The 16,910-nt window shown below is 36.2% G+C and overlaps 1 protein-coding gene across 4 annotated transcripts in view; it reads right to left on the reverse strand.

Moving 5' to 3' along the window:
- Nucleotides 1-356: 356 nt before the first annotated feature.
- PHF3 (PHD finger protein 3) overlaps nt 357-16,910 on the reverse strand; it is a 41,601-nt gene continuing 25,047 nt past the window's right edge. For 2 of the 4 annotated variants that reach the window (XM_015621105.3, XM_033512997.1), the window contains 10 exons: nt 15,533-15,683; nt 15,272-15,428; nt 14,114-14,230; nt 11,531-11,662; nt 10,951-11,083; nt 10,298-10,490; nt 8,490-8,637; nt 7,268-7,357; nt 5,828-6,023; nt 357-4,649 (listed from right to left, as the gene is read on the reverse strand). In XM_015621105.3, coding sequence (XP_015476591.1) covers nt 2,485-4,649; nt 5,828-6,023; nt 7,268-7,357; nt 8,490-8,637; nt 10,298-10,490; nt 10,951-11,083; nt 11,531-11,662; nt 14,114-14,230; nt 15,272-15,428; nt 15,533-15,683 — 3,482 coding nt within the window. In that variant the 3' untranslated portion in view covers nt 357-2,484. The remainder of the gene's footprint in view (nt 4,650-5,827; nt 6,024-7,267; nt 7,358-8,489; nt 8,638-10,297; nt 10,491-10,950; nt 11,084-11,530; nt 11,663-14,113; nt 14,231-15,271; nt 15,429-15,532; nt 15,684-16,910) is intronic. The other 2 variants (XM_015621106.3, XM_033512996.1) reach the window with 1 other exon arrangement.

Genomic DNA, 16,910 nt, shown 5'->3' on the forward strand with positions numbered 1-16,910 from the left:
TTGTGAGGTTCATTCTATCTTCTTCAGCTGCTCTGAGCCCTCAAGTGATCAGCCCAATGCAACAGAGCTTCTGCAACTCTTCCCAAAAGACAGCTCATGAAGCCCACCTGGCATTTGAGCTGTCCCCAAATTCTTCTCTTCCAGTTTCTCTAAGCAGGGCCTTTTATGGCCTTCATGAGATGTTGGAGAAGGGAGAATATTTAAGGTTTATCCTGTTCTCTCTGGGGCTTCTGGTGTACTGCCAGTTCCTCAGCAGTCCACACTGCCTTTTGTGATCTGAGCCATGATTCAGTGTAAAACAAGGAACAAGTAATCAGAGCACTTCCAGCTAACACAAATGTTGGAAGGAGAGTGACTGAAGGCAATGGAGAAGTAAAATCCTTTATTCCTGTAGTAGCAGGATTTATTCCCATTACACTAACTCACATCCTAGGAACAAATCCTGGAGACTTGCTGTTTGTTAATTTAAACACTTAACAAAACTCTCCCTCTCAAGAGCTGTTTTACTGTGGCTCTCTTCAGGTTTTACATACACAAGGCAGGTGGCAAAGCACTCAGCAAACTTGAAAAATGTTTACATATTCATTTAAACAAATTATTTCTGGTAGTTCTGGCAGAAAGCATTCCCATCCCTTCCGTTCAGGCAGTTGCAATTTTCACTGCTTCCAGTTTATTTTCAAAGCAGAGATGGATGCACATGTGAGAGGCAGATCACCAGTGACCTTGGAGTAGACTGCTTTTGAATGGATCAAAAGAAAATCTTCATATGCAGAGCTGTCAATTTAAAACTTACTCCAAAAATGAGAACAATGCATTTCTGTGCCAACAGAACTCAGTGTAAATATTGTAAACAACAAAATACATGTATAACACTACCAGATATAATACCAACAGCATTACTGCTATACAAACCATGGAATTAATTTGGAAAAGACTAGTTTTTTTTTAAAGATGTTTGAATATCGCTTTTAGTAACTGAGGATTTTTTTTTTAATTTGTCTTCTCAACGAGATGAGCCTAAGAAACATCACTTAATAACTATTCAGTGCAAGATTTTTAATTTTAGCCAATTTGATCATGAAGCTACTTGCAAGGTATACAAGTAAAAATTTACCTTAAAATGTATTCATAATTAAAACTAGCAATAGGATGTGGTTGAATTGGGAAGACTTTTCTGGAAAGAAGAGGCTTTTCTACAGCAAAGTGCAAAATGCTCTGTCAGCAGCATAGTAAGGTTGTGCACTCAAAGTGGAAAAACAAAACACTGAAAACCAGAACAATAAACCTCAGTTTTTCTTTATATGGTGAAATATTTTTGTTGTTTCTGACAGACTCAACAAGATGCCCAGTGTATTTTAATAAGAGTATGTGATTTTGTTTTCACATTTTCATGTTGTTTGGCATTGGTGGATGGTAGACCACAAAATACCAAGTTATCAGAAGTCCCAAGGGTACAAACACTTCTGCCCTTCTCTCCCCTCTTTGCTCTCCAAATCTCAAAACAAACCGAGCTATGAAGTGTACAACAAATGTGGCATTCTGTGACTCAGCCTTCTATATTCATTTAGCCTACAGTTTCACAGCTATGAAATCAAACACACACAGTATGTGAGAAAGTTTTTCATTTTAGAATCAAAATATCCCTTAAAATATTTACATTTTACAGTAAAAAGGATAGCAAAACACAAAGTAATGTACAAGCTTAGGTATTCAAGTTTTTGAAGCATGGAAAATGGTGGGAGAAATGAATTTACTACTACAAATAATTTTCGACAATTTAGGTTAGAAATGCTTTCTTATTAAAACAAGTGCAGTTTAAAGCAGTAACATTCGAGCAGCTCAGCCTTCCAATTTCTGGTCACAGACTGCTTCAGATGCTTAGGAAAAACTTGAAATATATTATAATGAACTATATTTGAGTTTTTTATTGTACTACTGAATAATTTTTTTTAAAAAAATCCAAACTCTTCACACCACCAAGCATATTACATTTTGTTGCAATATGTGGATTCTGAGGCTTTGCTGCAGTCTTTAAAAACAGTGCAATTTAAAAACAAGGTTATTGTATGAAAACCACCTTTAAAATTATCAGAGCATCTTAAAACAGAAGAGAGCACAAATTACCAAAGGCAGCAACTATATTGCAGACTTAACTAAAGCCAACTTCCTCAGCTAAGAAAATTCCTAAGCCTTTATTGCATTTTAATAAAAGAAATCTTTAAAATTTTGAATATACAGCAATGTAAAATTTTTAAAAATATTAAACTCCTACTTCTAGCGATAGTTGGTATAATGAAAAAAAGGATGAGTATTGGTACATTGAATGGTACCAAAACACAGACTTGTTTCTGCAAAACACCAACACAGAATAAAAAACGATGGCACAATCCTAGCAGGCTCTCTTTTTTTTTTGTCATACAAAGTTTTACGACATTACTCTAACAGTTTATTTAAATAAGATTTGAAAAGACTGCCTGCATCTTTTTACCTTTTGCTTTTAGTTCTGTCACTGTGGTCCCTATGTCTCTCTCTGTTCTTTTCACTTTCTCGCTCTCTATGCTTGTCTTTGCTTTTCTCCCTCTCCTTATCTTTTTCATGAGCCTGTTCATCAATTTTAGGCTTCTCTGTCTTTTTTTCTGGATTTCTAGTCTCTCTGGGGCTTTTTCCATCAGCAGCTCTATCACTGTGTGGAGATCGCACTCTTTCTTTGTCTCTCTGTCCTTCCTCTCTACTCTTCCGCTCTCTCTCTTTTTCCTGGTTTCTGTCTCTGCGCCTGTTCCTTTCAGAATCTTGTTCCCAGTATTTTTCATTGCTCCACTCTTTTTCATGTCTGTCTTTTTTTTGGTGATGGGTTTCACTGTAAAGTCTTTGACGATCATTTTTTCCTCTACTGAAGCCTCTCTCCAAATGCTGTTCTTCTCTGCCCCAAGGATCGCTGTGGTGTCTTTCTGGTCTCCTACTGTCTTTACTCTGAAAAAAATTTTCTGGTCCCAAAAATCTTGATTGTTTGTGAGCCACTGGTAGCCCTTGTGCAATGGGTCCACCATACTGTGGTGGCTGACCTGATAAATGAGCTACTGGTGGCCATGGCATCATTGGGTTTTGAGGAAAACCAAAACCAGGAGGAGGAAGAAGCGGAGGTGGTAAATGAGGAGGAAATCCAAACATAGGGTTGTTTTGTGGAGGGAAGTTATGAGGTGCGGGAGCCTGAAACTGAAATCCAGGTGGATTAGATTTAGAATGCTGAAAATTCTGCTGTGGAGATCCAACAGATGAGAAGCTGCCACTTGCAATAGGGCTTGGGACTTTGGACATAAATTCAGAACGAGAAGAGTTTTCAGTTTCAAAATGAGATGAAGTTACAGCTGGTCCTCTTCTAAATGAGTTTACCGTTTCAATGTTTTGCATCAATGCATCTTCCTGTGAGTGTTTGGTATCTTCTGCTTGTGATGCAACTGTGTTATCTGCCTTAGCTGCAGCTGAACTGAACTGTGTCTCATTGGTTTGTGACTCACTTTTATACAGGTTTAAGCCACCTTCTCCAGAATGTTGTTTATTCTCTGGTTCTCCTTGATCGTTTCCTGAAGCATTTTGTCGGTCTTCATTTCTGCTAGCATCATCCTTGTTTTCTGAAATATTAGTCTGCTGGCTTCGTCCAGCTGCCTGTCGTGGGTCTCTTTTAAGATTAATAAATGGTGGTGATTTAGAGGTATTAGCAGTAGTACCTTCAGCAGAGCCTACATTAACATTGTTCTCATTGGGTTTTTTCCCTGAATTTGATGAGGAAGAAAAGCTGGAATTTGTGCTCCTTCTAACTTCCTGTGCAACACTATCCTTGTCCAGTAACTGTCGCTTTGGGTCATTTTCTTTACTTTCTTCAGTTTCCTTATTCTGTGACTGAGCAGATAAATTTGCTAAATATGCCTCTGTGGAAACATCTGGAGGTTTTCCCTTAAGACTCAGCCCTATCAAAGAACCAGCACTTCTTGCAGAACTTGAGGTCCCTGCTGCATCCACAGTTACAGCAGCATTAGTGGATTCTTGAGGATCATCTAAACCAGTCTTTGCTTCACTAACTTCAGCAGTTACATCACCAACATCCATGGTTTCTTCTTTCAAGGTTGTCTGTTCATTTAATAATGGTATGCTTTCACTAGGACCTGCTTCTGACTTGCTGTGCTCATACACCTGCCCTGTCGTACCCAACAGGCTTTGAAGAATATCATCTACTGGCAATGGTTTATTTGCTAGCTCCAGAGTAGAAGGCTGATTTTCCCATCCAACCAGGACTCCAGGAAGAAACCTGAGTGGCTTTGGTGGTTCATGTTTGGTACTTTCCACCAATGGTTCAACAGCTGCTGGAGCGTCATCTGTATTAGACTGCTGTGATTTATTTCTCTGCTTGTGTAGCACAGTTGTGAAGGAATTAAAAAAATTATTTTCCTCTTCTTCTTCTAGTGCCAAATCATGATGTGAGACTTCAGTTTTGCTTGGCTTGCTTTTCTTCTCTGGTGGCAAGCTACTCAAGGTACTTTCAGCAGCTTCATCTGCAAAACTACTGGTAACACTTGAAACAGCAGTAATCTGCCTCTTCATTTTCTGGCGAATTATCAATCCCAGTAATAAGTTTGGTCGATGTATTTCAATCCCTGTACAAAATTGCAACAGCAATTTATCATCTCTTTATATTTTGGTTAATGCAATAATTTATACAAAAATAACCCTCATATACTTACAAAGTACCAGCAAAAGTACTAATCTTACAATATTTAAAATTGTTCTGCTTGTCATGTTAAACATTGACTATACTTAAAATAATAAAAAAATATGTATTTCCAGTATTAAAATTATGACTTCAAGCACTACAAACTGAAATTGTTTCAAGTACATTATAACTTCCAAAGAGATAATTTAAGACAATTATATACGACATCTAATCTCATTAGAAACAGCACAGACGTTAAAACATCATCTTAGTCTAACACAGCTATACCATGGTAGCAGTGGTAGCAAAGTATAATTGGGGGGGAAAAAAAAAAAAGTAAATAGAAAAAGTAAACTTGCAAACAAAATGTCTCCTCATCAATTTGTGTCAGACATACTTCTTCAAAGATTTACCAGAAGCAAATTTCAGAAATGTTTCCCTCTTTGCAGGAAAGGAGCTGTGTTTCAAGGCATACTATTACCCACCTCTTCACTATCTATTTCGTTCTGTGTAACAGCAAAAAAATGAGTTGTAGCTCGTTGTCTCTTCATTTTGGCCCTGCCTATCTCAAAAAGGAAGATTACCCACAAATTTTTATGACCAAGATAAATTGATGCAAAGTAACCCAGGTGTATACAGAACAACTGAGAGCCATTTTAAGATCTTTTCTTCCTTGCCCGACTATGTTTTAAACTTTCAGTGAATTTTTTATATGGAACTTTGGAATACTTGAGAAAAAATATTAGTCCATTTCAAATAATGAAAAATAGTATTTTAAATTGAGAGTATCAATTTGGAACTCATGCCTTCTACCATAGTCCACTTGTGTGACTCAGTTTACTGACACTGAAACCTACAAAGCCACCTGTGTTAAAGAAAGAAGGTAGCAGATATAAAATAAGGTTGTACACACTAATCTTTTCATCTTCAAAGTATCAGAATAATCTAGTAAGGGGAAGTTAATGTATTTTCAAGGAAACTGATATAATAAAACTATGGAAAACTCATTACATATTTGAATAAAATAGCATTTTTAAATTTTATTTCCTCTTATATTTCTGTTGTCAACTTCTTGAAGTAGTGTTATGATAATAAAAATTCCAAATTCCAAGCTGTACTTACCAGGCCCATCAAAAGGCACAAGGTGATGAGGGACTTTATCTGAGGAACCTAAAGGAATGAGGTACAAATCTTTCACTTGCTTCATATTATTGGCCGCTACACCGTAACGTTTTCTACTGCTGAAATAGGCGAACAAGAGTGCATAGGAGATCTGATCCTCTTCAGTTACTGGGGTAAAGCGAACCACACAGATCTCCTGTTTACAAGAAGAGAGGGAAAATATGGTCAAGAATATTTTTCTGTGATATATTATTTTTTTTTACTGACTGCTCTTTACTTAAAAGAACAGTGCTGAGGAGAAAAACCTACACCACAGTGGCAGAGAACAGAAGAGACAGAAGGAGCAGAAACATGGCCAAAAATAAATCAGAACTAGATAAAACAAATAGAAAGCATTTAGTATGAAAAAAATAATTGAAGTGCATGACAAAAAAGCCAGTATTTTAACAGCCAGCTAAATAACAAGTTTTAGAGAAGCTTGCCAGCTTCCGATCAATTATTCCACTCCCTACCCTTAACATCACTAGAAAGCTGTATTTTGTAGTCTGTTGTGTCCAAAATATCCATTAATAATCGTGAAGACCAGTATTCAGATGCCAGAATTATGCCCAAAGCCCAGTTCAGAAGTTGATGCTGGAGCTGATGTTGTTTAATGGCTTAATGAACAGCCTGGAAGATTGGAGAGAAGATCCTCTGCAAAACTGAGATGGCACCTAAACAGGGGCAGTGGTGGACATGCTGAAGCATTGGTGGCCATTCAGAGGGACTTCAGCAGGTTGAAATAACAGGGTGACCTTTGTCAGTGCACAATCTTGCCCTTTGAGCTGGTGTAACCCAGCACCAGGGTGGCTGGGGGACTGACTGGCGGGAAAACAGCCTGGCATAAAATGATGTGGGGATCCTGGTGGACAAGCCCAGCATGAACTGGTGATGCATCCATGCCAAGAAGGCCAACTGCAATCTGCATGTCAGAATCAAAGCAGTCATCACACCAAGGGAAATGGCTATTTCTTTCTATCCAGCACTTGTGAGACACCACCTGGAAAAGACTTTCAAGTTTTGGGCTCCCCAGCACAAGGTCAAGTGGCACTCAGTGGGACAAGTCCAGCAAAGAGTCACTGAGATGGTTTTGCCCAATGTAACACTACTGAAAATTAAAGTGTAACACTTGAGAGGGGTAAATTTGAGTGGTATCCAAACATTCTTGATGAGTTACTGTGTCAAAGAAAGACAGGTATTCCCAAACAGCAGATGACAGTTTAAGGTTAGGTAGGAAGAAAATAAATGCCACCAGTTGCCACCCATCCCATTCAATATAACCATGAGATATTCCTAAAGTTCATAAATTTTGCAAATGTTTCAGAGAGAAAAAAACCTAGTATCTTTAGGATGACTAAGATGCATATTAAACAGCAAGTCTTTACTAGGTAGAGTTCTTACCTTGGTCCCTGAAGCTTTGATTTTTTCTACATAATCCCAGACAGTGTGGGGAGATATCCTGCCACCTACTTGAATACTATCAGGCAAATCCTATGAGAAAGGACAACAGAAATGTGAATCCAAATAAATCTTGTGGTATGTCCTTCATCCTGTATAATAAATTTGTATAATATTCTGTCAAAAATTCATAAATTCAAAACATACTTAGTTCTTTTATTTTTTAAATTGTAATTTAAAAATATCAGTAGAAGTTACAACATAAGAAAAAAATTCCATTTTGTACATTTAAGATTTTGAGTGCAAAGTTAATGATACATACTAAATTAGTTATCATTCAATTCTGTTCATCTATACCTTGCCAAAACTATTCTTTTTTGGTAACATTAACTGCAAACACCTGTACTGTGCTCTGGGAACACTTGAACTACTTGTCAGATCACACCACAATGAGTTGTCCACACCTATGTTTCTAATCAAGTTTCAAAATCTTCACCATGAGGGAAAAACAACCTACATGTCCATGTATATACAGACGTAAAGATGATAGTATCTTCTTGGATACTGAGTTCACTGCTCCCAAACAAAATAAACAGACTTTCAGAATTTATTTTTTTTTTAAATAAAGCAGAAGAGTTTTGAAAACGGCATCAAACTCATATAACAATCCTTTAGTATTAAGAATTACTGCATGGCCTGCACTTTCCTGAAGATGTACAGCAAAGTAAAGACAATCTTATAAGACCTAAGTTCTTTTAATAAGAAAGCTGATGCATCCTGTGTAGCTATCAAAAAGGAAAACTGAGCCTTATAAGCTCTCTGATCTTTATTTTGTGTCATGAAGACAACTATTATAAGCAGTCATTTGCTCTTCCTGTCTCTCAGACACAGAACAGAATGTTATATGAACTTTTTTTTCAGGGACAATTTAGTCACTAGGCAAGGTTAGGACCAGAATTGCCACCAGATAGGCAAAAAACAAAAAAAATAAACGCCATTATGCAGGTTGCTGTTATAGATAGGAAGATGAACCAGAGGTTCATGTAATGAATAATGCCTGACTTACAAATATAGACCTTAACCCATGTCCTCCCACAAATACTTTATTCTTTACAAAGATCATACGTCACTGTCATCCATCATTATACTAATATTATCCTACACGGCAAGTAAGTTGGTAAAATTAATAAATTAATTGTTTATTCTTTTCAATAAACATAAATACCTCTGTTAAATACTCAAAGGAGCCAGAAACGGGATAAGCCTTAATAACAAATTTTGCTACTGAAGGCATATTGATAAAGCCCTTCCAGATGAAATTCAGGCGTGCCAGAAACAGACTTTCACATTCCACAGTACCAGGTGTTTCTGACCTAAAAAAAGGACAAACAAAAACCCACTTGGTTTACAACATAAGGTATCATGCAAGACAGTGTAAATCATGATTTTTGTTTATCACAGGAATGTAGATAAACCAAGAATTTTCTTTTTCAGTTAAGCATATTGGAGGATCAACAAAAAAAAAGACATGGTTGTCTGTCTTGCTGGCAGACAACCATGTTTCTCATCTTCCAGTGGAACAGCTCTATGGTACAGGAAAGACAGCCAGATAACCAGCACATTAGTTCACCAGACAATATTTTTTAAAAACAGAGAAGTTGTTTAATCTGAGAATTATCAAATGCTACTACTGAAGAGGACACAGACACATACAGGTGCGGCAGAGCCAGAAAGATGTTCCCCTGCCACAGGTAAAAGATGACAACACACTGCCTGCTGGCTTATACTGCTTTCCTGACGCCTACATTTTGTGCCACCACTGTCTGTCCACTACCTGAATGCCTGTATCGCCCTACTCTGTCCTTGTCCCACAAGCTGGCTCTTCATGTTTTCTCACCCATGCATAACTTCCACACCTTCTGTGAGTGCCTCCTCCCAATTCCACCTGTACAAAACTGCTTTTCCTCCCTTTGAAAAAGAGCCTCAGTTTTGTCAACGAAGAAGCTGAAAAAATTAATGGGATGACTTAAATAATTTCACAGGAGACTGTTTCTCAACCTGAGAGTTTCCTTATGAGAAGGATTACACATTTCAACTTTTCCCAATATATTGCGATCAAAATACTCTAGGCGTGCTATTAGCAGTTTTAAGCTGCCCTGTAGTACCAGATGTTATGCTATTACAGTATAATGTTTATTAATGTATATTACAGTATAATGTTTACTTCTGTCTACACTGGAAATTCCCTTGAACTGGCTGTAAGCTATTCAAAAACCAAAGTTCGCTATCCTTGGTAAAAGATCACACTTTCCTGATAAAGGCAAAATTTCAGCATGAACTCTGGTCAATTCTTAATAATTGGGAGCTGATGTTTTTCTAGAAAAGTCTCCCTCAAACCAGAAAGAAACAGCCTCATAAACTGCAATTTCCTTTTTAGTGAGTAGCAGAGTGTGGAAGAAAATGAAGAGAGAGCTGACAGCAAATACAGCAAAACATCAAACAAGCTGCTGTTACCAGCTGTTTCTAGAAAAACACTACTTTGGAATTTTAAACTAGCCTGTTTTATCAGTGTAAATGCTCTGTTTAGAGCAATATCAAATTCCCTGAATTTATATATACGCATATACGAAGACACACTCATTTAAATGCAGCACTATACATACTACATGCCTTAACAGCAAAAGACAATATGAAATTTATATACTGATTTTTTGTACTATGAACTCTTTTTAAACCTTGCTGCACCAGAAAACATTGGCTTTTTGGGAAAAGTCAAAAAAAAAAAAGTCAAGAAGAAAAAGTTTTCTTTTCAAAAGAAAACTATGTGGTAATTAGAAGTTTGCAATCACACCAATATATGTAGTATATTTATGTATATAAATGAACATCATTTACACCAGCAGAGAACTCCATTCTAAAAACATGTACCCAAATGGATTAATGAAACGCCATTAAAAAAGTAGCTTTAGATATAGCTTAACAAGATTAGCAATCTCTTTCATTTAAAAATACTGTTTCTACAGCTTATATTACTTTGGGAGAGGAGTGAATGATTTGGATGAGTCTTGCTTATCATCTTCCAGTAATTCTGAAGCTAAAATACTTGACGTGGAGGAGAGTGCGTCCGCGATGCTCTCTGCTTCATTGTCGGACTGCTTCCGTGCAACCCCAACAGACACTTTCACCTTCTTCCCAGACAGATCATCAGTAGGTGGTGCCATTCGGCCTGCAGAAAAGGAAGCACAATGGGTTTCATCTTTTATTAAACAAAAAAAGGACTTCCTCTGAACACAAAGAAGACACACCAAAAATACTACATATTGCCACTGAAGTGGGACAGATTATATGCTGTATAAATTAATACACTGTATATGTTTATACAGTACTAAACATAAATATCCTATGCAGTGGCATAGGACAAAGAAATGAGGAACCAACAGTAGTATGTACATCCACCATAGGGATTTCACTCTCTGGAGCTGTTTTCTTAAAAGAAGACAAGTTTATGCCAGTAGAGAATCTGTTTAATAGTCTCTTTTGTAAATTATGAAGTAAAACATTCCTTCCACAAACTAAGTAAAAACTCATATTTATTTAAATTCTAGAGGTATATTGACCTCAGTATATTTATGACTGAAAATTATAGAAGCGCAATCTATTTGTTTTCATGTGCTTTCCCAAATTACCTATGCAGATTTTGCAGTTTAGATCAAAGAGATGATTTTTATGTTGACTTGTGGTGTCCGGCGATGCAGATTCATTTATTTCTTTATCCTTTTCAGCTTCTTCTGACCTCTCAAACAACTTTGTATTAGGTTCCTAAGAAAAGTCAAACACATTTCAGTTATGCTTTTTTTATCCCTGTTAATATTCCTAATATTGACTAAAAGTTTTACAGTGTTTTCCTCCCTTCAGACATAAAGCTCTTCCTTCAGCTGCAAATTCTATCACAGAATCTTCAAATTCATTACAATAACTAATTCATATTCTCAAATATCTTCAGGTACCATTTATAATATTTTCTAATTTCTACTTTCTATTTTCTACTACTGCCAGAATCCATCATACAGTCGCAGACAGAACATAGAAGCAAAGAAACTAACAAAATTACCAGGCCAAGAGGTCAATAAAGATAAAAGGAAAATTAAACTCAAACCAGCCCTAACAGATAATTATAGACCTGAACAACAATACCATAAACGAAACATTTCACAACCATATTGCCTATGAACTAAATACACTGTAGTGCCATGCTTTCTTTTCTACCTGAATTTCCATTACTTCCTCTTGTTCTTTCATTGGTGTCTCACTTTCAATTTCTATTTCTCCTTTGTGAGTAATTTTTGTGATAGGTCTTCTTTCAACCTCCCTCTGCTCTTTCTCAATCATTTCAATTGTCTGTGAAAACAAGAAGTTATATGTAATTATTTCCATACAGTAAAATTTGGAAATCCAGAAATATAAGAGGTAACGGTATTGCAATTAGGAAATGCTCTAGGAAGAAAAGTAATACATTCTTATTTTGGAAGTGTCAAGGAGTTCCATAAAGCAAACATGCAAGCAGCCTAACTTCTACAATGTAGCAGCAACTTACCAGGCATGCATTTAAATAAGTTATAAAGCAAACTTTCAACACTAAATTAAAACACCAGTAATTCCAATTTCCCAGGAGCTAAAGAAAAAAATATATCCCTTCTTTTCCCATAATAATAGGGATGATGTAGAATATAAATATATGCAAATTTCTATCATTTTTCAACAGTTGTTTTTAGTACACAAACTAATACTTCACCTCAAAAAAAAAAATTGAAAGTATTTTTTAAAATAATGGAGATGCTATTCCAATAGCACTGCTGCTTTGCTTTCTTGCAATAAAATATAAACCATTATTTATAATATTGCCTCTTAAAGCACACCCCCATTTCTTACACCAGGAAGTGGCTGTGTTGGCTATACCAAAGATCTCAAGCCTGATTTACTAAGGAAATAAGGATTCTGTGATTGTTTTATCTGTCTGAAAAATACTAACATACTTTTGAACATCCTGGGGAAATAAAAAAAAAAATAAATTAGTAAGTAGCAGTCTCAATGCCTTGCTTAAATAGTAACATGAAAAATACAGTCAAGTGATATATTGCTATTTATTTTACAAGTTTCTAGAAATTTTGAAGCATTTCTCTGAAATAATTAGGACCCTTCAGCAATTTTTTAAGCAGCATACACTTTTTTGGGAAGATATTTCTCATAGCAGTAGAATATTATTTTGCATCGTCTGTTTTCAGAATTTCACTGATGTTTATAAAAATATGTTGCGTTCCACAGCCTCAGGATCATGTCCAGAGAAGCTACAGTTACCAGGAACCAGCATGGGACACCAACAAGACGGGTTTCTGCTCATGAAACCATTTATTCAGCATGGGAACAAACTCAAATCCAGAGACAGAGAGCCCCGAACAGAGGCAGGGTGATGGCTTTTGAGGGACAGAACCAGGGTGGAGTTCAGGGTCAGGGACCACTAGGAACACAGCAAAGGAGAAACCCAAAGGGCTCAAACACAATCAGAACTCCTGGGCTGCCCCCCATGAGGGGTCTGGGGTGGGGCAACTCCTCCAGGGCTCACAGGGCCCAGTCCCAAAGCAGAAGTTCAGAATTCACACTAGCTGGGTCTTACAGCCACACCTCCACTTCAACAATGCTTATCTGAAACTAAATCTTTGCCTCCCTAAGGCACCTCACAACAAAACACAGGTAAAAAACTTCCACTACAAAACATGGGTGTTGGGTACATACAGAATAAACAAACTTTTCATTCTTTACAGGCCCTTGAAACAACTCAACATAATCAACAAGTGTTTTTCCACAGAAAGTAGCAAAAAGTTATCATGATTCATAAACAGGTCTAGCCACAATGTGCAATGACAAGGAAAAAACATAGGAATAATTACTACTGCAAAGCACATTGCAGTCTCCAAAACAGCATCCCATTCTACTAAATTAGGTATTACCAAATATTCGCTCTTAGCACACAAATGAATTTACACTACCCAAACATTGTGCTTTTAGGTTCCATGATGTGGAATATAAATACCAATTACCCTGTCAACGTAAATTCAGATTTTGTAAACTAGAAAATTTTTTATGGCCATTTCCAAGCAGCTGCAGTTATCATCAGACTAAATGCAGTCAGACTAATAAATGGAACAATGTCTAACAAAAAGGAATTTATTATAAAAATAATACAGGTCCTCTTATTCCTGTTTCTCCTTCTAAACTGTCAGCACAGTATATAGAGTGACTCTGTTTTGAGAAGTCATGCTCAAATGAACCTATTAAACTTCCTACACTTTCATGGGGTTTTTTTGCTGCTTCTTTTTTTTTGTTGTTCCTTTAGGCTGCTTTTCCAACTGGCATATCAGGTTTTCAGCTCTGGATTTACATCTTGGGGACTGATTTGCAGCAGTAAGTTAGAAACAACATCAGTTTGCTCTGGTTTAGTTTGTCCAAATAGATCTCTCTCCCTCTTTAAAAACATTGGTGTTTATAAAGCTCCAGCAACAGCTTTAAAATCTCGTGGAAAAACAAGGGCAAAGAAGCCTTCACTCTTGAGACAGGAAGAGCAAGCAGCAACAAAGTTGCAAGGCAAAGGAAAGTACATGGTGTCCTCCCCTCAGAAACTGACTACACTCCTTTCACTTCTGTCCTAACATCATCTTCGGGTTTTGATTACTCAATTAATTATAGAGGTGCTCCTGCTTGGTCGCAGCATCTGTTCTGCATACACTTAACCTTGTAAACAGAAGTTCACATGTTTAGGCTGTCAGATAAACAATGTAAACTGAAAAATCTCACATGTCTGTTTTCTCTCTGTCTCCATGCAGCCAGTTCTTTGGAAGCCAGCTCTTCTGGGCTCATTTTTATTAGATGATCTGGAGTAACCTCTCCTTTCAGTACTTTCTTAAATAATATCTAGAATAAAGAAGAAAAGTAACTATTGCAATCAAGGCAAAAATAGCTTGCAGCAGGGAAAAAAAATCAGATAAGTAACATACAACATGCTCTGTACAGCTAAATGGAATATGTGGGTTTGTAACTATCCCCACTGCAGGAAGCATTACTAGATTTTGTAACATAAAAAGCTTAATTCCAGAGCTCCTTTTATTCTACATAACAATGTTTAACAATACATAACAATATATGATCAAACGTATAATTAACTCCTGTTTCAAAGGAGAAAGAGTTTATGCCCACTGCAGCAGTAACACAGTTTACTGTTCTTGTTTTTAAAGGTGTAAATCCGCTGCATCATACAACAAAGAGAAGAAAGTATCAGACAGGATAGCTGTGCTTTTGAATAATTAAGTCCTAGGCTAAAAAAAGACAACCAACTACCTTAGCAGGATGAGCAAAGAGAAAACAGAAGTTAACTCTTAGATAAAAGTTAAGATAGAAGTTCTTATAATTTTCAGTTGGCTAACTGTAATGGCAAAATACTATAAACAAAGCAACTTGATCAGAATAAACGATAAAGAACAAAAGACAGAAGCTGAGGAGATGATGTTAAGTAATGGGCTCATCGAAAGCAGAACTGAGAGTAAAGACCAAGCTTAAGAAATTTGGGTGTGAAAAAGCACGGTGAGGAGATCCTGAACAGATAAACAGTAGGCGTAGTAAACAGCAAAGAATTATGTGGAGGACAGGAATATCTAAATAACAAACCAGTGGTAAAGAGAAAGACAAACTAGGCAGGCCATATCTACTACAGTTTGAAACCAAAACAAAAAAACAGTACACTAGGAGCAAGGAGTTGGAAAATTAATGACGGGGAAGAAAACAGGACACTGAGTGCCCAAAGAACAAGAAATATCAAAAAAAAAAAGGGAAATGGAAAAAAAACCCAAACAGGTTATACTGCAGGAGGATTGATAATGTTTCTATATTGAAGACTGTTCCTTTAATCTACAGCAAATCAAGGATTTCTGCAAAGGACAACAGACAAATCCCACATACATTATTTTTAGGATCTTTCAGATTGAACATTAAACTTCTGTATTTGTTCTTATACTTCGCATCAGTGTCTCGAAAAAAAGAAAACAGCTCTCTTTCAATCCTTGTGGCAACTTTTGCTGCTCTCTCCTCTGGAATCTTTAAACTGGAGTCTGTCAATCTATAAGAGAACACAGTGGCAAAAATTACAAAATGCATCCAAATAATTAACAGTTTAAGTATTTATAAATACAAATAAATAATTTTTTTTTAATATATCTTTACCTTTTCATAAGAATTTCCTTAAGAGATTGCTTAACACTTTGTCTTATCTGATCAGCAGAAGGTTTGGAAGCTGTCACAGCTGGCAGGTGTGTTGCACTATTGGATCCTTTCTCATTTTTCTTTTTCTTAACTTCTTGTTTCTCGTGCATACCTATCAAAACACACAGTTAAAAATTGTAAAATACTCAAGTAGGTTTACTTATAAACTTTTGCTGCCGATGGAACTACTTTAACGAAATTTTATTTTTAAACTCCTAAGAGCTGATCCTCAAGAAGCAGGAGTTGACTCCCAGGATGGATGGTTTGTGTTTGGTTGGGTACTTTTATTTTTTTTTGGTTTGGATTTTATGTTACTTAGATTAATCCAGAATAAAAACTTCCTTAGCAGAAACAGGGGATTTGCCCCTTTATTTGAGGTATTTTCTTCTACACCAAATCAAGATAACCAGTGCTCATTAGCTTGATTTTAAGTATAATTTTTGACTCTGAATTTTTGGAACAGCGTAGATTCATTTTTCAATGAATAAACTGAGAAACAGAATACTATGAAGCACATATAAGCATAATAAGCTTCACTTTAAAATACCATTTTACATTCAACTTAGCACTTCTGCATCTGTTAGCTATCAAAATTACTTCAACCATAATAATCTCATCTTCTGATTCAGTTAACACTCAAGGTCATGATAAGGTTTGTGTCATAAATAATACAAATAATGAATAAGTCTAATCAAACAAAATTGATAAAGAAAAATTATTAATTTTCAGAGAGTCAACTGAAAGCTTATTTGTGTCAGCATGTGAACATATCACTAATTTTGAGCAGAATCCTTCAATTTAGGAAAGCAATGGGAAATAAGTAATATTATTTTTTCCATGTTATACTCAGAAAAAAAGGAACAAATTGAAGACTGATTAAGATTTCTAGAATGTTATCAGCATTGGAAAAAGACCAGAAGAGCTAATTTATATATTTTTAGACAAAAATTCAAAGCTTGAATTTCAGAGTAAAAGACACAGCTCTCACACAGTATCTCACTAGCTTTGCTGCTGAGATTTCAGTTCCAAATGACAACTTCACATTACAATGAACTTAGAAGAAAAATGCTTCCTGGAAGGGAGCTGGGGAGAGGACAGAGATTGTTGGGACCGTAAATAAGTCCCTTCAACCTTTCAAATGAAATTTAGATGAAAATCTGATGACTCAGCAAGCAATATAATGTTCCCCTTTGAAAAGAGTTGATAAAATTGTCGATTTGTCAATTATTATCAAAAAATACCAGTAAGTCAAAATGTAATTTACACAGCAATTAAACCAGTTTTATGTATATAAAGCATTTAATTGTATTTTATGAAAGAGTGTTTTAAAGTCTCATAC

Source organism: Parus major, chromosome 3, assembly GCF_001522545.3.
Source record: "Parus major isolate Abel chromosome 3, Parus_major1.1, whole genome shotgun sequence".
Classification (NCBI taxonomy): Eukaryota; Metazoa; Chordata; class Aves; order Passeriformes; family Paridae; genus Parus; species Parus major.